The 27,225-nt window shown below is 42.6% G+C and overlaps 1 protein-coding gene across 1 annotated transcript in view; it reads right to left on the reverse strand.

Moving 5' to 3' along the window:
* Positions 1-24,055, reverse strand: part of TMEFF2 (transmembrane protein with EGF like and two follistatin like domains 2) — a 1,040,676-nt gene extending 1,016,621 nt beyond the window's left edge. Inside the window, exons 1-2 of the mRNA XM_073546700.1 lie at positions 23,721-24,055; positions 21,328-21,437 (exon numbers count right to left, since the gene is read on the reverse strand). Of these exons, the coding sequence (XP_073402801.1) occupies positions 21,328-21,437; positions 23,721-23,883 (273 nt within the window). The 5' untranslated portion in view covers positions 23,884-24,055. The remainder of the gene's footprint in view (positions 1-21,327; positions 21,438-23,720) is intronic.
* Between the last annotated feature and the right edge of the window lie 3,170 nt (positions 24,056-27,225).

The following is a 27,225-nucleotide window of genomic DNA, read 5'->3' on the forward strand; positions in this document are numbered from 1 at the left end:
CGCATGTGGATAGGGAACTATCAGCGCCAGTCAGTCAGTCAGTGGCAAACCTTAGGCCACTGTGCACACCGCACCTCTACACTAGCGTCCGGTGGTGTCACGTCTCTCACGGCACTATCGCATACCGGCTGTGTCTGCCGCCGTGCTGCATTCAGCAGCACTTACCAGCGTTCCCAGTATCGACGCCGCATGCACGGTAGGTCTAGACGGACACCGTCCCCTGTTTTGGACCCTGTCCTGTGACCTGATACCATGCGTGTAGTTTCGCTGAGACCTGTGAGTCTAACAGGCTCAGTGTTTGTTTATATTACAGCACCTCTGTGAGTTAACAGAGTCCGCACTGCGCACATCGGGTGATGTTGAACCCGTGCGCATTATACCGCCATATAGCATACGGCACGGTGGACCCCGGGCGGCGAATGCACTTTCTATTATTTAATATTTAGTGCGTTCTGCCGTCCCTAACAGCCAAGATGACATTTGCACCAGTCTTGCCATATTTCAGAGCTGCAACATTACTGGAGTATCAAAGAGCTCAAGGTGTGCCATACTCAGGGACATGGCCAAGCTAAGGAAGGCTGAAAAACGACCACCTTTCAACAAGAAACATAAGATAAAATGCCAAGAAATATCTTAAGACTGATTTTTCTAAGGTTTTATGGACTGATGAAATGAGAGCGACTCTTGATTGGCCAGATGGATGGGCCCAAGGCTGGATCAGTAAAGGGCAGAGAGCTCCACTCCAACTCAGATGCCAGCAAGGTGGAGGTGGGGTACTGGTATGGGCTGGTATCATCAAAGATGAACTTGTGGGACCTTTTCGGGTTGAGGATGGAGTGAAGCTCAACTCCCAGACCTACTGGCAGTTTCTGGAAGACACCTTCTTCAAGCAGTGGTACAGGAAGAGATCGGTATCATTCAAGAAAAACATGATTTTCATGCAGTACAATGCTCCATCACATGCATTCAAATACTCCACAGAGTGGCTGGCCAGTAAAGGTCTAAAAGAAGAAAAAATAATGACATGGCCCCCTTGTTCACCTGATCTGAACCCCATAGAGAACCTGTGGTCCCTCATAAAATGTGAGATCTACAGGGAGTGAAAACATTACACCTCTCCGAACAGTGTCTGGGAGGCTGTGGTGGCTGCGGCACGCAATGTTGATCGTAAACAGATCAAGCAACTGACAGAATCTATGGATGGAAGGCTTTTGAGTGTCATCGTAAAGAAAGGTGGCTATATTGGTCATTGATTTTTTTTGTTTTGTTTTTGAACGTCAGAAATGTTTATTTCTAAATTTTGTGTTGCTCTATTGGTTTACCTGGTGAAAATAAACAAGAGAGATGGGTATGTATTTGGTTTTTATTAAGTTGCCTAATAATTCTGCACTGTAATAGTTACCTGCACAAACAGATATCCTCCTAAGATAGCCAAATCTAAAAAAAACCCACTCCAATTTCCAAAAATATTAAGCTTTGATGTCTATGAGTCTTTTGGGTTGATTGAGAACATAGTTGTTATTCAATAATAAAAAGAATCCTCTCAAATACAACTTGCCTAATAATTCTGCACATGGTGTACTTCTAACTTCCCCTTCTGGCGTTCTTTTGTGTTGCTTTTCTGCCTCTTTACTGTGTACCCATTTTCCCTTTGTGCTTTGTCGAGCCAGGGTTACGCTTTTACTCCTGCCCCTTTCCTACCTGGAGGAGGGTGAGAGCTGCATAGGATTTTATAGGAGCACAGACAGGTATGAGACCCAGGCATCTCCACCTTCAGGGGTAACCCTGCATTTAGGGATATGATACAGTAGGGCCTCCCTAGTTTAAAGGACAGTATAGGGTTCCTCATCCCGATTTTCCTACGGTCACAGCATGACAGGTACTGTACCATATCTGAATTCTGGGTCACCAGCCTTCACCTTCTCTACTTGCAGTGATTATGCATCCAACTTGTCACTTTTCATACAGGTTACTTGTTGCTATCCCTACTGCTCTCTTTGCTTCGCACACTATGGCCTTAAACAACTCAACTAAATTACACTGTCCATGAGCTACCTTTATCAACTAAACTACTCCTCTGTTAATAAGGCCTCCTAATTAGCTGTAACTTCATCTTAACCAATATGTCTGCAAATGCCGATTTGCTCAGTAAACATAAAATTTCTCTTTAGAGCAATTCCCAGGATAGTGAAGCAATGCATATAGTACAATATAAGGTTCAAAACATTATGAACAATCTGCAGAGGATGCCATTTTTTGTCAGCCCTTTACAATTGAATGATGTCAATCAAAACTACAACTTGCCACACAAAAAAACACTCCCTTATATGTCCTTGCTAACAAAAAAAAATGAAATGTTCAGGCTCTTCACTGTTAAGGAGGAAAGAACAAAAGGAAAAAAATAAAAAAATTACTGACTCTCCGAAGGATTAATTCCAGCTCATGTCATCTCCATTCATATGCACTCAATACAGGGTAGAATTACACAGAATTAAAGATTTTCCAGCATTTACTGTATATACTCGAGTATAAGCCGACCCAAGTATAAGCCGAGGCCCTTAATTTTGCCACAAAAAACTGGGAAAACTTATTGACTCGAGTATAAGCCTAGGGTGGAAAATGCATCAACTACTGTTAAATTTCAAAAATACAAATAGATACCAATAAAAGTAAAATTAATTGAGACATCAGTAGGTTAAATGTTTTTGAATATCTATATTGAATCAGGAGCCCCATATAATGCTCCATACAGTTCATGATGGCCCCATAAGATGCTCCATACAAAATACGCCCCATTAAATGCTCCATAAAGTCATAAAGTTCATAATAGGCCCCATAAGATGCGCCATACAAAAAATATGCTCCATATAATGTTCCATAAAGTTCATGATGGGCCCCATAATATGCTCCATACAAAATACACCCTATATTATGCAACACAAAGGTTATTAATGGCCCCATAAGATGCTCCATAGAATAATATGCACCATATGCTGCTCCATAAAGGTTGATTGCCATATAAGATGCTCCATAGATATATATGCCCCATATACTGCTCCATAAAGGTTGATGGCCCCATAAGATGCTCCATAGAATTTGCCCCATATGCTGCTCCATATATCTTGATGGCCCCATAAGATGCTCCATAGAATATGCCCCATATGTTGCTCCATATATCTTGATGGCCCCTTAAGATGTTCCATTGAATATGCCCCATATGCTGCTCCATATATCTTGATGGCCCCTTAAGATGCTCCATAGAATAATATGCCCCATATGCTGCTGCTGTGATAAAAAAAGACATACTCACCTCTTGTCGCTGGGGGTCAGGTGCCATGTCCTGAGCAGGTGGGGACACCGCCACGCTATGGGGTCCTGGTGCCGATGTCGCCGCTGGCTCAGGGTTCGGGCACCTGCGATATTCACCTGTCCCCGTTCCACCATCGCATGCCGCTGTCTTCCAGCTCTCTGCAGTGGCTGTTCAGGCAGACGGCACGCACTAACCACGTCATCACACCCTCTGACCTGAACGTCACAGCCAGAGGGCGCAGAAGACTGCGGTGTGCGGTGGTGGAACGGGGACAGGTGAATATCGCATGGCTCCCCCTGTCCTCCCCATCATACTCACCCCCTCCTGGAGCGTCTTTGCAGTCGCTCCTTCTCTGATGGTCTCTGGCAGCTCCTTCCAGTGTTCAGCGGTCACGTGGTACCACTCATTAAAGTAATGAATATGCACATATTCAGTACTTTAATGAGCGGTACCACGTGACCGCTGAACACAGGAAGAACTGCTTCGCTGGAGATCATCTGAGAAGCAGGGACTGCAGAGACCGCACCAGGAGGAAGTGAGTATGATCTGACAGTCACACTCTTCCTCCCCCGCCGACCCCCAGGACAATGACTCGAGTATAAGCCGAGAGGGGCACTTTCAGCCTAAAAAATGGGCTGAAAATCTCAGCTTATACTCGAGCATATACGGTAATTTCTTAGAACTTTATTTGATTTCCACATAAAATTCCAATAAGAAAATCAGATTATATGTCTTACACCAGAAAGGGGTTCTTAGTCAAGGCAATGACTAAGAATGCACATTGGATCTGAAGCATGTCAAAGATTTGTTTCTCTGTTTTTGTGGGATTTTATATCAAATTAAGCACAAAGGTTTGTTTATTCAACGAGTAACTATCATTTATATATATTTTTCAGAACTCAATAGTACACATGAAAATATAAAAAGACTTTCTAATATATCTTAGAGAAATATACATCTTTCTTCTATTGGATTGATTTCTTCATTCAGACAATACCCTGACAAAGGCTTATGTCGAAACACGATTTGGGGCTGTTGCCATTCCAGCAGGAGGAGTACACATGAGTAAGCCCGAACGTTTCTTTCATCTATGCATTACCATACAGACGCTTAAGGTGTTACTATTATCTTCAAGAAATTCCTTTTTCTAGATGTCTGCAATTCAGCCATGATTATTTGTTGTTATATTTATCTATATTGGGCCATTCCCCATAATTAACATCTTACTTATTAATGCCATTTTTACTTGTACAACTGAAAAGATGCTGGAAGAGTGCCTGATGCCATCTGTCAAGCATGGTGGAGGTAATGTGATGGTCTGAGGTTGCTTTGGTGCTGGTAAAGTGGGAGACTTGTACAAGGTAAAAGGGATTTTGAATAAGGAAGGAATTTGCAACGCCATGCCATACCCTGTGGAGAGCGCATGATTGGAGCCAATTTCATCCTACAACAGGACAATGACGCAAAGGACACCTCCAAATTATGCTCATCAAGCTCATCAAGAGAAAGCAAAGAGTGTGCAAAGCAGTTATCAAAGCAAAAGGTGGCTACTTTGAAGAACCTAGAATATAAGACATATTTTCAGTTGTTCACACTTTTTTGTTAATTATATAATTCCACATGTGTTAATTCATAGTTTTGATGCCTTCAGAGTGAATCTACAATTTTTATAGTCATGAAAATAAAGAAAACTCTTTGAATGAGAAGGTGTGTCCAAACTTTTGGTCTGTACTGTATACTGATGTAAATTTACATTGATAAGAAATATAATCATAAATTATAGAAAGATATACTGTATAAAGTTGAGAATCCAAAAGGGATTTTTTCATCTTAAGAAACCAATTTCCCGTTTTCCCATGTAAAATCAGCTGTCTCGGGAGAAGGCATTACAGCAATCATCTGATCAGTGTAGCAGATCTCATATTATAGGGACTGGCTATGATGTGATAAAAGACAAACGAGAGGACACCCTATCACTTTGATTTTAACTCACAGATCTTCCTGATTGGTTCTCCTAGTTCTGGTTTCATGAAATTCAATATTATTAGGCTCTGTGCTAGAAACAAGCACCAGACTATCATAATTTCTGAATTATCAAAAACCAGCTTAAAGGAATTGAAATATACTGTACTTTGATACCAATAACCAGGAATCGACTGAACCCTGATAATATGGTGCTGAAAACCAATCTTGTTAGAAGTAGGTGACATTTCATTACTGCCCCGGACTGTACATTATCAAAGCTGCCCTTTATCATATAGTTCTCATAAATGTAAGCTTTAAAGATAAGAGTGATTTCTCATGCGATTACATTTCATGCAAATAATCTCTTCAGAGGAGTCACTGAATGTGATTTACCGTATCACGTCAAATTAATCGTCCTCAAGAAATGGCTAAAAAATACTGTATTTCCAGCAACCTCTTTCCTGTCCAGATGAACATTTCTTGACATCAGTGATTAATTAACTACCCCATTAAACTCAATAAATGATGCTAATTTCCTGAGGTTCAGGCATTGTAACTTTGAGTATTTCAAGATTATCACCTAGTCAATGATTAAAGATATCTTGTGTAGGAAAGATCATTCTAAATAGCTACAAAATAATTACAGAAATGCATCAACAAGTATTACTTAGAAAATACTAATCAAGCACATCCTTATGCAATCATGATATAGCCTTTATGGTAATACACTGAGTACAGGTAGATAACATGGACAGCATGGTGACTAAGCACTGCCACCTTCCATGAATCTTCTTCATTTTCCCATGCATGCTTTTCATTGCATATTCCAAAACACGTACTGTTGGGTTCATTGACTTCATACAAAAATTGTCCATTGTTTCCTAATATAAAAGTCTCGCATGGTAAATATACAGAAGCTTTACACATTTCTTAAAGTACAGTAAGTGTCCCATTACACTAAACGATGCACCAGCAATCCCGCCAACGATACGACCTTGTCAGGATCACTGGTGACTCGCTACATGATCGCTGGTTGACTGTCAAACAAGTAGATCTCACCAGCGATAAGGACCAGCGAGGACGCTGGTATCCAAGGTAAATAACGGGTAACTAAGCACGCACGCCACTTAGTTACCCGCTGTGTACCTTGGATACCATCTCCCAGCGTGAGTATGCAGTTATCCTAGGTAAATATTGGGTAACTAAGCGTGCGCATCGCTTAGTTACCCGCTGTGTACCTTGGATACCAGCTCCCAGCGCGAGCACGCAGGTATCCAAGGTAAATATCGGGTATCTAAGCGAGCACATCGCTTAGTTACCCGCTGTGTACCTTGGATACCTGCGTGCTCGCGCTGGGAGCTGGTATCCAAGGTAAACAGCGGGTAACTAAGTTACACGCACGCTTAGTTACCCAATATTTACCTTGGATACCAGCTCCCAGCGTCTGCTTACAGCACTGGGAACTCGCTGATCGTTGGTCTCCCACTGCCACACGCAGCGATGCGCGCTGGCCAGCGGGAGATCAACAATCAATAATTGGCCCAGGACACTCCTGCACGATCAGCAATACCCGGCGGGGGGGCCGGTAGCTGATGCATGTCACACACAGTGATATCGCTGGCGAGATTGCTGATGCATCACAAAATCAGCGATCTCGCTGTGTGTGACGGGGCCTTTAGTTAACAAATTATTATTGATGAGCGAGTATACTCGCTGCTCGGGTTTTCCCGAGCATGCTCGGGTGTCCTCCGAGTATTTTGGTGTGCTCGGAGATTTATTTTTCGTTGTTTTAGGCCTCTTTCACCACTTCAGTTTTTTGTCTCAGTTAAAATCTGCCAAAAGGCGGAAAAGCGGATCCGTTCGTAACTGATGTGAACGGATGCCACAGGATCCGTTTTTTGACGGCAGAATGAAGAATTTTAAAGGAACCGCTGGCCGGGGAAGGAGAGAGAGAGAGAGAGAGAGATTTTTCGTCCGCCAGAAAGGATTTCAGGGTTAATTTTCTCACTGACTTCCTTCTCCGGTCATGCGCACTGGAAAATGCGGATCCAACAACAAAAAAAATGTTGCAAGGTCCGTCCAGGCATGCCGGCGGATGAAAAAAATTTGGCGGATCCTCACAAAAACGGATCCAACGGATGACCATCAGTCAAGATCCGCCGGTAATGCAACTCAATGGGGAAAAAAACGGATCCGCAAAAAAAAATATGGCGGATCCGTTTTTTTCAAAACCTGGCGGATTTTGACTGATGGTCAAAAACGGAAGTGTGAAAGAGGCCTTATCTGTATGATTTGTGACTGCTAGACAGCTTGAATACATGTGTGGAATGCCTGCTTGTTAGGGAATTCCCACATGTAATCAGCCTGTCTACAAGTCGCAAATCATGCAGATGAGACAATGAAATCTAAATCTCCGAGCATGCCAAAATACTTGGAGATCACCCAAGCATGCTCTGGGACATCCGAGCAACAATGCTACTGGGTCATCACTAGAAGTTATGAATTATTCTGAATGGTTAGAATAATAATTAAAATACTTTGCCGAACCCCTTCACCCCGGATATTCTGGGTTTTTTTTCTCTCCTCCCAAGAGCAGCAACCTTTACATTTTTCTGTTAAAATAGCCCTATGAGGGCTTGTCTTTCGTAGGATGAGTTTTACTTTTGAATTACACCATTCCACTACACAGTGTACTTGAAAATGGGAAAAAAAATTTCCACGTGCAGTGAAATTGAAAAAAAAAAGGAATTCCACAATGTTTTTTCTTTTTTAATTTACCATGTTCACTATCTAGGAAATCTGACCTGCCATTATGATTCTCCAAGTCAATATGAGTACGCAGATACCAAATATGTATATTTTACTTTTATTTACATTGGTGAAAAAAACCCTGAAATTTGTAAGAAAAACATTTTTTGCTTTTGTCACCTTATTCCGAGATCCGGAACGTTTTCATTTTTCGGGATCTGAGGCTGGGTGAGGGCTTTTTTTGTGTGCCTTGATGTTTTTGTTAATACTATCTTGGGGTAGATACGATGTCTTGATTGCCCGTTATTGCATTTAATTGCAATGTTGCGGCACATAAAAAAAGTAATTGTGGCGTTTTGATTTTTTTTTTTCGTTACACCATTTACAGATTGAATTAATTTATTATATATTTTGATAGAGCAGACATTTCTGAATGCAGTGATACCAAATGTGTTTTTTATTGTTTTATTTTCAATGGGGCAAAAGGAGGGTGAATTGAAATTTTGTATTTTTGTATTTTTCCTTTTTTTTCATTTAAATTTTTTTTTTTTTACTTGTCACTGTATTTAATAGTCCCCTTAAGGAACTTGAAGCTACGATCATCCAATCGCTTGCGCTATACGTAGCAGAGCATCAGCACTACTACTGTATGTATTTTAGAAATCTCAATCTCCTATGAATGCCAGCCACAGGCCGGCGTTCACAGGAGGATCATAATGACAGGCACGGGGATCATGAGCAGATCCCTGGCTTTCATTGCAACCCATTGATTGCCAGCGGGATTTAAAAAGTTAACAGTCACAGGCAGAGCATGATTAAACACATAGAGTCACTGATTCTAGTGATGCCCCACATACTTTTTTGGGTGGTGCAATTTTGATCAAACTACTGTTATATCTGCTGAAAATCTACCAGTTGTGTTTATGCTGACATCTGTACAATCAATCCACACTACTAATTAGCAGCCTTCTGTGTACGCTGTGCCTAGGCACAAAGCTACCAATCACTGGTGGGAGTGGGTTATACAGAGATTATGCATATAAAAGACTACATGACAGCAGGTTTACTAGCTATTTAGTGATAATCTACTTCCCATAAACTGTGAATTTATCAAAACTACAGCAAGCAGCCAAGAAAATGACACATCACTGGAATCAGGATCCCAGTCTCTATGTTATGATGCTCTCAGATTAGGTGGAAAAAACCTGGTGATACATTCCCTTTAACAAGGTTGTTTTGTACCACTCGCTTGCATATTGGGAGGTAAGCCGATGCCATCATATGTGCATATACGTCCAAGAAGCGTGTGGGATTAGCAAGTATTAGACATGCGTCCTGGCAATTATGTGCAGCCGCGACGTTATCAGCGCCGGTCACTTCTAGGACATGTGTACAATACCTGCTGATGGTGCACACACTCAGTGTCGGACTGGGGTTCCAAGGGCCCACCATTAACTAACTCCAGGGATCCAATTTTCAACTACAAATGTGACATTATCCTCAATCACAAATTTATATAAAAATGGACTGGGTAGATTGTTAAATTAATAAGATGCTGCCTTTGAAGTCTATTGTGCCAAGTACTGCCCACATAAAAGGGTGGTGCCCACTCTTTCACAGGGGCCCACCAGAGGATTCGCCTGTTCTCCTGTTGGCCAGTCCAAGCCTGCACACACTAAAGCATGTATGTGCCGATGTGACTTCACCAGCACCACCAACCTTCCATGAGAAAGAATAGAACATGTGTGTGATTACTGCTAAGTGCAGATACAACTTTATCAGCATCTCTCACCTCCCAATGCGGAAGTGAGCAGGACCAGTCATCCCTTTTCGGGAAGATAGAATGCTAGAACAAGCTATGTCAACATGATTTGGGATTCTAACAACAAGGGTCTTCTGATTGGTTCTTTATATTTTTTTTTAGAAAGACTTGAAACAATCAGCAGCCAGAACATCTATATTAAACATACTATCAGAGTACCCGCTTAGAACCAGCACCGACAGACAGACTGTTACAAGAAAAAATGCCATTCATTGAATAGATTGAATAATCATTCACAGATTATTTCCATTAGATAAAAATACATCCAGGTCACGAAATGAACACAGGTGCAATTCTCAATATAAGACTGCATAACTGAAAGGTAAGGTATGCTGCAAGCTTTCACTGCAGATTTTTCCTTTGCAGTACGCAGGGCAAAGCCTGAGAAAAATCTCGGAGATGGTCCCTAGTAAATTGCACGTAACTAAGTAAATTTCAGCCACTCATTGTAAGTTCTATGGAAAAGTACCCATAACTGTAATATTGCCTATGTCTGTGTGTTCATTACACGATCAGCAAAGATTTGCATCCAATGGAAGTAAATAATGAAAGTTTTTTAGCCCCTTTAGGACTGGTCCATTTTGAAACTTTTGGATGAGACATTTTTTTATTTTTTCAATGTAGAAATTCAAGAGTCATTACTCTTGAATGAGTCTTAATTTCCACAAGATTGGAGGATGGCTGGGGTGTTACCGATATTTAAGAAAATAAAGAAAGTGGTCCAGGCAACTACCCTCCGGTAAGCCTGACATCAGTACTGTGCAAAGTTTTGGAGGGCATTATAAGAGATGACCTGCAGAGATATATTGTAGGTAATAATATAATAACTGACAACCAACATGGATTCATGAAGAATAAGTCTATCTAACATTTTGAGTTTTTGTGAGGATGTAAGTACAAATCTGGATGTTGGTAATGCGGCTGATGTGATTTATCTGGACTTTGCAAAGGCATTTGATACAGTTCCACATAACAGCCTTATACTGAAGCTAAGGAAGCAGGGACTGGGGGAAACTATATGCAGATGGGTAAGGAATTGGCTGAATGACCGGACACAAAGAGTTGCCATAAATGGTAAGTTCTCTAAATGGGATATAGTCAGCAGGGGGTACCGCAGGGATCTGTACTCGGAAGAAGTGGGGACCGCAGGGATCTGTGCTAGGACCAATTCTTTTTAACCTCTTTATTAATGACCTTGTGGATGGGATTGAGAGTAAAGGGTCAGTCTTTTCTGATTAAACCAAACTATGTAGGATACTAAAATCTGACCTTGTCATTACAATACTTCAAAATGATAAGAAGTCTGAATAGGCAAACACTTGGCAAATGAGGTTTAATGTTGATAACGGTCTCCATTGGGGCTCACAATCTAGATTCCCTATCAGAATGTCTTCATCATGTGGGAGGAAACCTGAGTACCCAGAGGAAACCCACACAAACATGAGGAGGACATAAACACCATGATAACTTTATTGTATGGGTCATTACAATTGTGGTGATACCATATGTCACTATACGTTGATGATCTTCTTTATAAATTTTATTAAAATTAATTTCTTCATGTTTTTAGTCCCACCTTACAATTTGCTTCTATAACACCTTAGTATGCCAAAACATTATTGACTGTCAGTAATGTCAGGCCTTCACTGTGACACAGCTTTAGGCCAGTGTCAAATTTCGTGTTTCATGGCTCCTGCTCCAAATCCATCAGTATCATAGGCATATATGAGGTTGTTGAGTTCGGGTCAGGAGACCCATGATCAGTCCATACATTGGGTCCATACTCAGACAGATGTTGAATGTAGGTTGCTTTAAGCCCAAACCTCAAGAAGTAATTGTCCTATAATCAATAGCACTCATAAAGTAACATTCTTCTAATAAAGAGTGACAATGGGGAGTTTCCAGTGACAGGCACAATTGAATACAGAGGACTCTGAGAATAGCATACTTTGTGAATATCTATTAAACAATTTCATACAATGATGGGGTGACAGCCAACCTATTTGATCTTCCATCAGTATCTAGTAGGAATTGCTATGGGGCAAATATTATTACAATTGTAGCCCTTTTTGTTGTAATAACAATCCATCAGAACCCCATGATTAGGGCTGTTGTATAGACTGATAACATTCAATGCATCAAACTGCTGGGATTGGTGCTCTTAGCGGGGTTTCCTCTCCGTCTAAAGCGCAGGGAATACGGCACGTGGAAACGTACCCTTAATAGTCCACACAGTTTCATCTGGAGCCCGGCTATGTATATAAACTGTAACTAATCGCATGGCTACACCGGTAGCATCTGTGCGAACAACACAATATATACTGCGTATTTGTCATGGAGAACTAGCTGAAAATTGCTTCTGAAAAATATATACCGGTATGTCCTATACCACTAATGACTTAAAAATGGGTGTAAAAAAAACATGCATTTTGGTTACATTGCTTTTATTTTGCCCCATTAATGAATTTTTACTGGCATTTCTAGATAAGCCTTTAGCCAAAGCATCAGAAAAAAACAAGCAAACCCAGGGAATCTTGCGGTTTGTAAAAATGGCCAGTGACCCAAAGACATTGCAAGTAGTGAAATTTATATTTTATTTTCTATTACCACAGTTTATAATACCCTCGGGCTGTATGCAAAACTCAAAAATGGCTGCGAAATCTTGTGAAAAATGCCACATCACAAAAATTCTGTTTGTCTTTGAAATTGCCAGTAGAAAAATTTGTGCAGAGAACAATCAGAACCTGGTTCATGGTATATACAGTATTAATATTATGCTTTAAAATACATGATTTCACACACCGCCGAAGTAGTGAAATGGCCTGTTATTTTCTATAGTGCAGTTTATCCTAAATCCACGCTGTCTAGAGTTCTAACATCTGAGTACAGAGACGGCAGATCACGCAGCAGCACTACGCTAAACTATTAAGCACGGTGCGTTCGAGAAAAATCTACATGTCTGGATTAATTGCAGCCATATGCCGTAATCCAATAGAGGCAGAAGGTTAGAGAATTTAGATAATATGGACATTATCAGCGTGGAACTGAAAAGGAATCTACGAGACGATTACATATTACATGAGCGGACCCCCTGACTGGAGAAGGCAGGATTATCATTCTTCTTCGTTTTAGCATAGTATTACAACAGAAATTTGTAATAAATATCGCAGATTATTTTTTGATCTATCCTTGAGGGTCCAGGAACAAAGGTAACGAGCATGGACCATGGAAAAAGGGTCCTTACAGATCTGCTTTTAGGGGAGAATAACTGTGCAATGCAACAAGGAGCAAAAAAGACCTGTAAGTGAAGTCCATGGTATATAGAGGTGCAGTGTGTTCTCATGCCGTGTGAATATGACCCTTACCCAGTTCATCATAATGGCACATGACAGAGTATAAACTATATAGAAATAATATTCTTTTTACACTGAAATAAAAAGGTTTACTCCACTCGTATCCTAACCTGTGCTCCCATTTTCCATAGTGTGCACTTTATTTATTTTACTCATTTATATATTTCGCCATCATGTTCTGCAGCACTTTACATACATTATCATCACAGTCCCCAATGGGGCTCACAACCTAGATTCAGTATGTCTTTGGAGAACATAAAAAACCCCTGCAGATTTTCTTGGTGGGATTTAAACCCAGGACACCAGCCACAATGTTCACTGCTGAGCCAAAATGTTGCAATACTTCTAAGATATTTAGTGAATAATGGTGCCATTGGGATATTAAATTGGACATTATCTAATGGTGAATATTATTTTTATCTCATGCAGTGATTTGTTTAATGTTGCTGTGACATATTTTGTACTAATATCTATCTAAGCTATATGAGGCCCTTCGATTTTCAAAGAAAAATGCTTTCCTTGAAAGCAATAAGTAAAGACACAAATAACATTTACCATAATTTTTAAAGGGGATATCCGTGACTATATGAAAAACAAAAAGTGTGCCCATGCACTAACAGGCAGCTAGTTGCTACCTACCTGCTTGTTGTGCCTGGCACTATTCTTCCATGGCACATAGCAGTCACTGACATCTACTGCCGGGGATTCAGCTGCCTTTGTTGATGTCATGTCAACAGAGCGGTTGCTTCTTTTCCGCCCTCTTCCTTTGTCGAGGTGTAGGGAGGAGGACCCCCACAGAGTGTCCGGGCCGGAACCAAGGGGACTGCCATCTGAGTTCCTAAGGAAACAGTACCCGGGGAATAGAGGAGGAGAGTGGACTGTTGAGTGTGATAGGACAGCGAGGGGAGGGGCGAGTATAAAAGGGACAGGGAGCGCGCAGAGGAGTCAGTTGGTGATATGTCAGACAAGGAGCAGGAGACGGAGGGGGCGTGAGAGAATGGGAAGGACACTGACAGTTGAGAGAAGAGACCAGCAGCAGAGGGTAGATACGCAGTGGCCCTCAGGAAAGAGGCGCCAAGCTTACCGACAGAGGACTGCCTCTTCACCCCAATCCCGGGTAACGATCTGCCCCCGGTCATCCTCGGCCGTTACCGCTGAGCTCGAGCCCTCCGCGGCCTGTCCGCTCCCTCTCCCGGCTGCTGCCATCCCCCTTCTGCCCGCAGTTGTGGCCTGCCCGCTGCTACCCGCGGGACGCTGCCATTTCACTTCAGCCCGTGGTTGCAGCCTGTCTATCACCACTCACAGTCACCTTCACCCCGCTGCAGTCGGCAGTTGGGGCCTGTTCCTCGTCAAAAGAGACACTCTGCACACAGCCTCAGGCTGTGCGCATGGCCAGTAAACCACCACTCTTGAGCACTGCGACACAACACTGCTTGGGGACAGGAGTCCCATTGAACTCGCTAACAAGCGCAACCCCGCTGTTACAACAGGGGATTACTTCATCTCAGGACTCCATCAGGGCCTGCTGTGCCCCAACTCCTCCTGGGTGCTGGAACGCCCGAAGACTACTCCAAATCTTCAGCAGCTGGGCCCAGCGGCTGCGACACCAAGGCAGCCTCAAAGACACCACAGCAGCCTCATCAAAGATGTCAAAGCAGCTTCATCCGCAATGCAGCTCCAACAGAGACGCCGAGGGACGTCAGGACGGATAAGTGACATTATAGAGTATAAGGACCCGTAGATAGCCATACCGTGGCCCCATAGTAACCGACCTCGGCTGGGTTAGTCATGGTCTTTTCAAATAGTGTTTGGTTGTACTGAGTCTCTGCAAGGACAACTGTTGTTACCCCTTTTTGGTTGCTTAGTATAGCCCTAGCGGCTTCAAATTATATAAGTTTGCTTTTCAAAGTTCAACCAGTCTCGTGTCTCATCACTGCATCCTGCGAACCTGCTGTTACCTACAGAGCTTCCAACATCATTCTTATTGACAGCCAGATTCCCACTTCCTAACTGGGGGAGCCAACTGTTAATCAGAATGACGTCAGAAGTTCCAGCCCATGTGTAAGGAGGTTGAAGAGATCGTGGGTACCTGCATGCTGGGTCCGGAAGCAAAAAGGCTGCATCCTCTGTTCCCGGGGGAAGCCTGAGTGGGGCAGACCTTCCCTTGCTATCGAGGGGAAGCCTGAGTGAGACGGAGCTTCCTACTGTCTCAGGAGGGCGGGCAGAACCTGAAAAGGGCACACAGCATCAAAAGAATAAGAGGAAAAAGCACGCAAAGCAGGGCAGTCTGGCGCAGGCAAAGAGCAGTACAGAGGGCAGCACAGAGAGCAGCACGCAGAGTGGGGAGCGGCACGCTCTCCTTCCCCAACCTGAAAGGACTGACTTGGTGATGGGCCAAACAGAAGGAGCCCCTGTTGCCTGCGGAGAGAGCTGTGCAGAGCAGAGCTGTGCCAGCAGAGCAGAGCTGTGCCAGCAGAGAGCCGTGCAGAGCAGAGCCATGCCAGCAGAGCAGAGCTGTGCCAACAGAGAGAGCCGTGCCAGCAGTGCAGGGCCATGCCAGCAGAGAGAGCCGTGCATCCAGAGTGGAGCCGAGCCGCGTGTCACAGCAGTCATAGAGAGGAGTGCTCCGGCCGGGAGTACCAGCGCCAAGCAGACCAGCGTCGCCCGCCACCTACAGCGGGGACCAGGGAGAGCGGGACGTGCGATGTTTGTCGAGTGACAGCAAGATAGTACCAGGTGCCGTACACGACGTGACCGTGAGTACCGCACACGCGCTGCCCAAAAAAAACACATATAGGACTCACACTCGCACCCTGACGCGGACACACAATAGTTGTCCTGACCCTTGTGACCTTACTACGTCAGTTAAGACAGTTTAGGAGACACGTTGGGCTCGTACAGGTCTGTGGCCTGTGCCTTTAATAGCCTCATCAGTATATGGACAAGGGGCAGTAGAAGGTACCGGAGGCCGACCACTGCCACCAAAAGATGGACCAACGACTACATTACCATCCAGGAGAAGGTGCTGCGCCTGCCGTTGCCGGCACTATTGAGTGCGCAGCAGGGGCTGCAGTGCTAGGACTTCCTGATACTCTTGCTACCTATTTGTTGTTATTTGAACCGTCGTATTGTACTGTGCCTTTAATGCTGTTTACTCTTTACCTCCCTGCGTGGAGTATTTCCCCTTGAAATAAACCTATTAACCCTTGCTCTGCCTCCTGCGCATTGCTGTATACCGTGTTCCTGAAGTTTCTACACATCGACAAAGGAGGGCAGCTTTGTCGACACGACATCAGCAGAGACAGCTGAATCTCTGAAAGGAGTGGTCAGTGATAGCTCTGCGCCAAGGAAGAACGGCGCCATGCACAACAGGTAGGTACATAGAAACTACTTGCCTGTTAGTGTTTAGGCACATTTTTTGTTTTTCATAAAATCCCAAATATACTCTTTAATGACTTGTATCAGGTCTGTGGACCTTCCATGCTAAAGATATTGCCAAACCTGGCCGTAATCTAGAACTGGGAATTTGGAATTACATCAGTTCATTGGTGAGAAGCAGCGGGTCAATAATAGAACCAATGATAGAACCTGGAAATACGTCTAGTCCAGATTATCAAAAATGTAATGGACTAAATAGAGATTCCCAATGAAGTCATGGTTGTAGAGAATTGTTTTTCTTTGTTCTCACAATGCCGGATTTGCATAGACCATAAATCCCTGTATTGTATGGTTACTTTGTACAGTCATTGTGGGTGTCTCCTCTAGAATAATGGACCAGATTCCATTCCCCAGTTGTACGAGACAAGAGACTTTCTCACAAAAGTGGTGTTGATATTTTCTGTGTATCCTGCATTGAATGATAAACCTGAGTTGCAAATATTCTTCTGGGAAAGTAGATGAAGAAAAAAACTCGAGTCAGTACTAAGCCCGAGGTTAACGTCCACAACACTATTGAGTTTTCTCAGTGTGAAAGGAAAAGGTAAGGTATCTTAGGACTTGATGGCACATAAGTAGATGATGGCAGCTTAGAAGTAACATTCTGCTATGTCACGTAGGCCCCTGAGACATTGTGTACCATAATTTAATATTATTGCAATAAAAACAACAAGGTTACAACTGTTAATCCAGCAGACTGGAAATCCTCTGCAAATGGCCAGAATCATTTATATTAACATATTGCGCTTTCTATTCCTTGTATTATGTGATTATGGTGATGATAGTAACATTAATAGCAGTAATAGTAATATAGCATATATAGAGCAGCTTGAAGATCTACGTTCTGCACGTTAGATCATTTTCTCGCAATGAAATTTCCCAAGGCAGAGCAACAATATGAGATACATATTTGAAAACAATGCTCAGAAATAATAAAAATGATGTTGCCACTTATGTTAATGGGTTACACTGCTGAATTTCTTATTTTCCTTCACAATATTGTCTGTGCTAACAAAATAGTTGCATGTATGTGGAGATACAAATCATACAATAAGAATAGCAACAGTAGCAACAAAACTGTGGTTGCTTTGTGTTTAAACATGATTGGCATGCGATAATACACCAGCACCAATAATATCATCTGCTGTAGCTGTTCTCCATACAGATGTAGTAATATGTGCCATCTGTACAAATGGTGGCACACAACTCAATTATTATGTGGTGGCATTCTACCCATGGCCACTCTCATACAAAGCAAGTAAAAGGTGGCCACATAATCATTGGGTGCGAGCTACAATAACCATGTAACTATCTGTACCACTTGTGTTAAAGAGGCGCTACTGATATTTTTTTTACTCCTTGAACCTGTTGAGAAGGGGTTTCAGCTCTCTTGTAGCCGTTTGGACACACACAGTCACAGGGTTTAATGTCACAACAAGGCTTATTGTCCTTCATAAACTTTGGGACTCTAAAAGCAAAACAATTTCTTTGGCAAAAAATAAATAACAAAGCAGTCCTTTCTTTTGGGTAAGGGAAAACAAATCAACCATCTCACCAACTTGCTCTCACAGGCACTTCTCAGTTTCTATCATAGACTATTCTCCATGAACGGTCTTTTTCCAGTCCCAGCACAACATACACTGCTAAGCTAACCCAGCTGCCTGCTATTGGACCTATAAAACCAGGACTGGAGTATGGGAGCGACCTTTCCCACCCAGGCTCTTTTGGTCGCTCCTAAATCCTGGACCCAAAATCCAATCAAAATAGAAACTATCACAGTAACATAATGTTACTAGTGGACTTTCTCCCAGGACTTACATCACCGAGCCCAGTCATATTGATGACACATACCAGTCATCCAGGACCTTACCTCATGCTTTCTTACATTGTGCAAATGTTAGATTTGTGTAGTGTCTTTGTGTTAATATATTCATCTATCGCCAACTTTGGTATACCGCGTCACTCCAGTTCTCTTCTCATGATGTCATGTGAGGGTCAGGATGAGACTACATAGAATTACATTGTAATAGGGATTTCCTGCTTATGCATGGAGCATAGAGTGAGCTGGAGAATCTGAATTGCTGTCAGAAGAGGAGCACAGCAACACTGGATAACGGACAAGATGGCGATCGGTGAGCATATTAACATGCTGACACTACACTAGTGTTCACACAGGATTAGGAGGTAAAAAAATAACGGGAATGCACCTTTAAGGATTGCATATCTGTATATAAAAGTGTGAAATAACATACATAGTTCCTATTAAACATGGAATATATATTTCATTAATTCATCATATGCCCTACAAAGCAAAGCATCACAAATCATATGCATAAGATATGGCTGTAATAAGAACTAAGCACTGGTCAAATTTGCTTTTTTTCAAGTGTAAATGTAATACTTTATCATTAACTGCTACCAGTCCTTTATATATTCACCACGTCACTGTGTGTTTTTGCTGCATGCATAACATACCAGGCCAATATACAGGGTGGGCCATTTACGTGGATACACCTAAATAAAATGGGAATGGTTGGTGATATCAACTTTCTGTTTGTGGCACATTAGTTTATGGGAGGGGAAAACTTTTCAAGATCAGTGGTGACCATGGCGGCCATTTTGAAGTCAGCCATTTTGTATCCAACTTTATAAATTGCCCACCCATGTGTATCCATATAAATGGCCCACCCTGTAGTATAGCAATCCCAGCACATGAACTCAATGGACAACAACAACCATGATTTTACTGCATCCAACAGAGCACCAGTAGAAGCTCACAGTAAGACGTGAGGGGTAAAAGCAGATTTGCAATGCTCGATTTTCCTTATTTGATTCAAATTGAGATCTTCAGACTTTTTTTTTCTGAAAATTTCACATAGTCAAAGCTGTAGATCTCCAAACCCCCCTGCAAATTTCTACAGTGTAAGTATCTGAAACATTCCTTGTAATACAGAACTTCTTTCTGCTAAATTATAAAAAAATATTTTGTAATGAATTTATAGCACTGCAATGAGGCATCATTATTGTAGGTCGCATACTTCATGGGTGTCTGAAGTCCCAATAAATGTACAGAACTATAATCCTGACGTGTAAAAGTTCTATTAGACCACAAAGATATTGTATTGCTCACTAATATTTCTGTATACATCACCAACGCACATCTTGTAACAAACTAGTCACAATATCATCTGACCAATGCAAAACCAGGGTCTGTTCTTTGGCACAGATTTCCGCATCACTGTGTTTTTGGTTACTGTAAAAAGCATCACTGACCTTTTCTATTATTAAACCATTTTTTCACTCGACTTTTTTTTTAAATCATGCAGCATGCTATGAAATATGAAAATAAATCATACTGCCTCGCTGCTCCTCTTCCAAAGCTGTTCATGTCCCTCACCTGTCTCCATACATCATGTTCTGGCTGGATGGACATATCATCAAAGGGGTGAACAACGCATCCCCGCTCTGGTCAGTGATTGGCTGCAGTGTTCACATGGCCATGCTGACCAAACAGGATGTACAAAGCCAGTAGCCATACATCCTGATCCGGCTGGACCACTGCAGGCAATCACTGTCCGAAGTGGGGACATGATGACCACTATAGGAGTGGCAGTTGGATAGGCATGTGACCGTACATGCTCGTTTGACTACATCAGAAAGTACGTGGAGCGCAATAAAGTCAATGACTAATAAACTAAGACTGTCGATTTACATCAGAAGTGGTGGGCAACTTAGCTTAATATTTTTAGTAAAAAGCTACCAAATATTCAACTGTAACAATAGTAAAAAAACACAATTTATACGTTAAGGCTGAGAGCATATTGAAGTACAGCTCTCCCAGAATATAGCCGAAATATAACTACTATAGCAGAATACTTCCAATGCTATGGCAAACTAGAAACAAAGTGGAGCAAGTAGAAATCCACCAAAGGATAATATAAATCAGGTAAGTTTTATTAGGACATCATATTAAAACCATATCAGACAAAAAGAACACAATGACAATTTAGAGAGCTGTGGAGGAGACCTGAAGGTAGTCAAAGGAGGGGATGGGATTCAAAGTATGACTGAAGGAGGCAGAGTGAAAAAGATCACTGCAGCATGAATATAGGCAGCTTCAAGCTAGTGGGGAATGCAATTAAATGCAGTGCATAACGTATCCACCAGTAATGAGTCAAGACCGCTGATGCCCTCCTTGCGGCCCCGACGCGCGTTTCGCGTACCTGCATTTTCAAAGCGGTATAGGAATATTCAACTGAATTGAACACAAATGTGGCACTGATTTCATCAGTTGTCCATTTCTCCTGGTACAGAGGTTGTATAGGTGACTAATATTTCCTACACTGACAATACATCAATATACAGGTCATTATTAGAAAAAGTTAGAACCACAACCAGATGAAGAAAAAAAGGCCACAAGAGAAAATTACACCTCTGCTCTGTTTCCATCTAGATCTCACAGGGCTCGTTCCAAGTGGGTATCACTAGATTGTAAATATTTTCCCTGAAAAGCCTTTGTGTTTTGACAGGATTTGTTTACTTTTGACAATTTTTCCCCAGGTAGCATTTCTGCTTTCAACTATCCAGCCTGTAAAAAAAAAAAAACAGCCCGGAGAAAGACTGTGAAAGTAGGTTCCCTTTTTTTTTCATGCCCGCATTAGTCAATTTGAAAAATGAGATAGCAAGCTCCTTACCTTGAACTGACAATCGCATGTCACGCTGTCTCCAATTCTTAAGCACTCTCCATCAAATTTACAGGTATTGGTGTCACATAGAAAAAGATCATTTTCTTTGTCATCAAAACCTCGAATGCAAAAGGGGGAGAAAAAAAAACAAATAAAACCTCAGTTTTCGAGAGAAGTGGAAGCACAGATTGGGTTTATTAGAAAATGATTTATGGAAATACTTGATCCATTTCATCTTTTATTAGGCGGGATTCCTGCTCTGGGCTTCTATTTTCGGAAAAGCTGATTGAATTGCTACATGTAATGCGCGCACAATATGCATTCATCTTGGACGGAGAAAGCATATATTTTGGTGCATACTGTGAAATCAGTCTTTGGAATCTATCCAGGCTATGATGAGCATGGCACTTTATAACAAAGTGAAGAGATAATAAACAAGCATTGTTTTTCTTTGTGGCGGAGTGAAGGCTGATCGCTTCGATGTGAAGGAATAAAGGTGTCACATTATTTCTACCGGCATAAAGTAAAGCAGCGTCTGCCGTGGATCGGCAATACTGAGACACTAACGGTGGGGGATGGGGTCCCTAGAAATATCAAGAGTTCAGTTTGCCTGCAACCTGATCAATCAACTCTACGGAAAGACACAATATTAAACAGAACGTATACATTAGACTTCGGATCCATTAAGATTTGGCCCTATTGATTCTTTCATTACGTTCCCCTGTTTGAAACCGCATCATCATATTAAAAATGAAAGAAGAGTCAGCAGGACAATAGCTCGGAGTCCTTAACATATTTCTTCCGTAGCTGCTCAGGCCGGAGGGATGCGTTCCACTAACCTAATAGAAGAAAAGGGGCTGCGTGGATAGGGTGCAGCCGGGCAGGATCCATACAATGAGGACAACAGTCATTCCTTGTGGAACGCACTTTAGATATATATTACAAAGCTAATAATCCAGAACAAATCTCCCACTGCTTCCCCAAATGAGACGATTAATTCAATATAGACATCAGTGGCCTCTTATTGACCAAGACAGTAAGAGGGTGAATGTTTCCGGCAGGGTCCTAAAAGCCTAAAAAAAGACATGATCACCCAATGATCTTATTAAATGGGCTTCGGCCACAAAGATGATTTACAAGCGCAGTCACTCCATGGCTCATCCTTCCTTATTTAATTAGTAGATTTCACAACTTGGCAGTCAACACAACACCGGTCATGACCTGATGCTGCAACCCAGATAAGGTTCCCCCGAGCTAAAATGGCTTTAGTTGGTATTTTGTCCTAAATTTGACCTTTTTTGGTCCCTGTGATAGAGGACCGGTGAGCTATGTAATGTCCTTATTTAAAGATTGTTAACTCTTCCCACTTCAATAAATACAGTTGAGATATAGAAATTAAGCGTTTGACGACCTCGTCTTCTCAAACCAATAAACTGAGCTTTTAAAATCAGAGGTTAAGATCACGTTTCTGCGTCAGAGCACTGACACGGAATTATTTCGTATCTAATAAAAGTGGCATATTTGCATGACTGGGACCTTTTGCTGTGTTTTATGGCTACAGCTGTAATATGACAGACGCACAAGTGCCAATATCCCGGTAGGATTATGGGCATGGGAAGAAGCTGCAGTCTGACATGACTTAAGGCTTTAGCAGTCAGGCTGAGATGTGATTTATGACAAACTAGTCTTTGTGTTGTTTGCCGGCTGCCTCCTGTTGTGAATAGGCATCGGCCTATGAAGGCGAGATAGTTTGGAAGCCTTCATTATATGCCATTAAAGGGACAGGAGGCTTCCTGCGTAGGACCACCCAGTGTAAATAATACATGATGTGCCGGAGGTCACAATCAGAAGCGATTCTTCTCTAATTTCCTTATATCACAGGACTTTAGGAAAGAGTTTACACGGCGTTAATGCAGCTAGGATCCTCCGATAGCTTTTTACCTATCTGCTAATGGATCTATAGCTCCATCTCACATACATTTAGCTTTACCCATCCATTTTATATCTCAGAGCTTAACATCACTCAGCAGCTTTGGGACTGATACTACCAGAGCAAAACACTCCAGACCAGATGACGTTTAGCTCTAATTGTAAACTCTGAGGTTAGAAGACACATTTTAAGAATATTGTACCCCATAAGCCAAGACCCCAGTGCTAGAGCCATAATAACACTGCAGCAAGAACTGGAGGAACTCCACAAATGCATCTATTCCAGAGTATTGCCGGGAATTCTCCATCACCGGAGACGTCTATAGACTTTTCCACCCATCAACTTAACTCCATCATGAGGGAAATCATAATGATGTGCAGCAGCAGCACCATGACCCCTGGAAGCAGATCACTAGACACTGACAAGTGCATAGCACCTAGTACACACAGGACAGAGCACAGCTGCGGCTTACCAGAACAGTTCCAGCCTGTAGGGGTTTGGCAGTCACTTAAGGAGGTAGGAAAAGCTGCAAGTTTCCCCGGCCGGGCTATGATTAGTAATAGGGCAGGTAAGAGCAGAGAGCAGAGGCAATCACAAAGTGTCCAGCACGGTCTGTGAGATTCTGCCACCACCATGGTCTAGAGAGACAGGGACTCCCAGGTGTGAATGGAGGAGCAGGGACTTAGCATGACGGGATCCCCGGCAACAGCAGCAGCAGCAGCATCCACAACAAATCCCGACGGCGGAGTGAGAGGCGAGAGCAGAGCTGAGGATGGAGGAGCAGCACGGAGAGAGCAGGGAGGGGACCGAGGAGAGAGCAGCGATGGGCGGAGAGAGCAGCTCCTACCAGGGAAGCTGAGCCTGCCATCACTCCCTCCTCACCACAGATTGCTGGCCACTTCATTCTTATAGTATAACAAGGGGTTAAGCCTAGGATTGATAAAGGCTCATTTACCACTCCTGATATTTTTGGCACAGTTTTGTCACCGCGCTGATCCTTGCAGGGTTTACTTCCATACGTGCACCCCCAGATATGGGATCGGGCTATATGGCGTCCTCATAGGTACACCGTACACGCCTCTGCCTTAGACTATGTGCGCATTATTTTTTTTTTGGCATGTTTTGGTGGTATATTTTATTTTTTAATATTTTTTGGAAAAAAAAAAAAAGGTAGAGCGATGGTAAGGCTGCTTTTACACTTACCGTGTTTTTTGCGGGCCATTTTTGCGGCCCCAATAGATTTCTATGGGGCCGCAAAATCTGCCCGCAAAAACTCCACGGTGCGTAGTGCGCCGTACGGCCGTGAGGGCCATATTTGCGGCCGTGATAAAGGATCGAGCTTGCTTGATCTTTTATACGGCGTACGGACACGGCCCCCATTGAAAATCAATGGGGCCGCAAAATCAAACGGAAGTTTGTTTTCGCCACGCACCGTGACTTCCGGTTTTGTTTTGCGGAAAACCGTTTTTTTTTCCCTATACTATTTCCATAGTATTGGAAAAATGAAAAATGGCGATCCACAAGCTTTTTTATGCAGTCCGTTATTGCAGCTGACCGTAAAAAATGCGGCAATACAGCCCGCAAAAACGGGCCACAATAACGGGCCGCATAAAAAGCGGTGAGTGTAAAAGTAACCTTTTTCCTGTCATCAGACGATCCCATGTCCCAATTTAGCTCGTCTAGAAATTCGCATGTCGAAATGCGGCTGATGCAAAATTATAAAAATCGAACCGGAGCATATGTTAGCATAAGTGCAATGCATAGGTCATTCACACTGAGGCCATTTAATAAGCAAACCTAAAATAAAAGCAAAATGAGCAAATCGCCTGTAATAAGTAAATCTATATATATATAATTGCCTTAAATTGTCCGTCATCCACTTCCGTCTAGATGTCCCCAAATCCCACAATCCACCGCGCCGCACAGGAAGTACGCTGGCCACCATATTGGAATACCCAAGTTATGGATATTCCAATATGGCACCCACTGGTGGTACCAGGCTCTTCCACAGTACCACCAGTGGGACACCCTGCTGCTGCCGGACCCCCCAACGTCGCCGGACCCCCCCGCCGCCGCCGCTGTTGGACCCGCCGACGACGATGCCGGACCCGCCGCTGCCGGATCCCCCCCGCCAGACCCGCTGCTGCTTGCCCACCCACCTCCGTGCAGTCACACACGTACATACACACACACACATGTACATGTACAAACACACGAACACACTCACATACATACACACACACACACACGTACTCACATACACACACGTGCTCACATACACACACGTACTCATATATACACACACACACATACTCATATATACACACACATATTCACATACACGTACTCACATATACACACACGTACTCACATACACACACATGTACTCTCATACACACACACACGTACTCACATACACGTACTCACATAAACACACGTACTCACATAACACACAGACGTACTCACATACACAGACGTACTCACATACACACACAAGTACTCACATATACACACACACGTACTCACATACACACACGTATTCACGTACACACGCACACACATACTCACGTATACACACACACACACTAACATATACACACACGTACTCACATACACACACACGTACTCACATACACACACATACGTACTCACATACACACACATGTACTCACATATACACACACGTACTCACATACACACACACACGTACTCACATACATACACACACGTACTCCCATACATGCACACACGTACTCACATACACACACGCACTCACATGCACACACACATACTCACATATACACACACGTACTCACATACACACACATACTCACATATACACACACACATACTCACAAACTCACACGTACTCACATACACACACACGTACTCACATGAAGACACACGTACTCACATACACACACACGTACTCACATGAAGACACACGTACTCACATACACACGCATACACTTACTCACATACACACACATACTCACATATACACACACACGTTCTCACATACACACACATGTACTCATGCACACACGTACTCACATACACACGCACACACATACACACACATACATATACACACACACGTTCTCACATACACACACACGTTCTCACATACACACACACGCTCTCACATAAACACACACATACTCACATGTATTCACATATACACACACGTACTCACATATACACACACACACACACATGTACTCACATCTCCAGCACAGGCCGCAAACCACCCTCTTACCTGCCGGGTGTGACTGCACAGAGGTGGGTGGGCAGGCAGCTAGTAAATAATAATAGTACACATAAATAACATAGGGTGCTTAACACTGTTTGGATCAAAAAACGTAAAGCAGCAACATGGTGTATCTCAATCGAGACAGGACCTAACTCTTGTAGTCCACCTCACTATGTTTCAGCATATGTAAAAATTGATAAGGGCAAACCAAAATAGTGATAGCTATGGTAAGTATGTTTTTTACTTATTGCAGGACACTTGCTCATTTTGTTTTTATCTTAGCTTTTGTTGGATGAATGGCCAGTGTGAAAGCACATCTATACATTGCACTTATACCAATTTGTGCGCCAGCTCATTTTTTGGCTAATACAAGCTTCTTTGTACTTTGTTTAGACAAGAGTGTGGCTTCCGTTTTTGGTGTTAATTTTGTTTCTATCACTTTCCACAGGCAGGTGTCTTAACAGTTGGGACCTGGTCCTGCTCTGCCCTTATATACTTTTCTGTTTGCTGACTGCAAGAAATAGGTGCCATCCCGATTTTGTACACCTCGTCGTGATGGGATGGCTCTTACGCTTTTTTGATCAAAACAGTTTTAACTAAGTACCCTATGCTATTTACATGTACTGTTTCTTTATTTGCTTACTACAAGGTATTTGCTCAGTTTGCATTGAGTGGGATTCTGGAGTGGGGCTGATGTTGGAAAAGGTATGAGTTTCCATTTATG

Source organism: Dendrobates tinctorius, unplaced genomic scaffold (assembly GCF_039654945.1).
Source record: "Dendrobates tinctorius isolate UK_male_01 unplaced genomic scaffold, ASM3965494v1 ptg000150l, whole genome shotgun sequence".
NCBI lineage: Eukaryota > Metazoa > Chordata > Amphibia > Anura > Dendrobatidae > Dendrobates > Dendrobates tinctorius.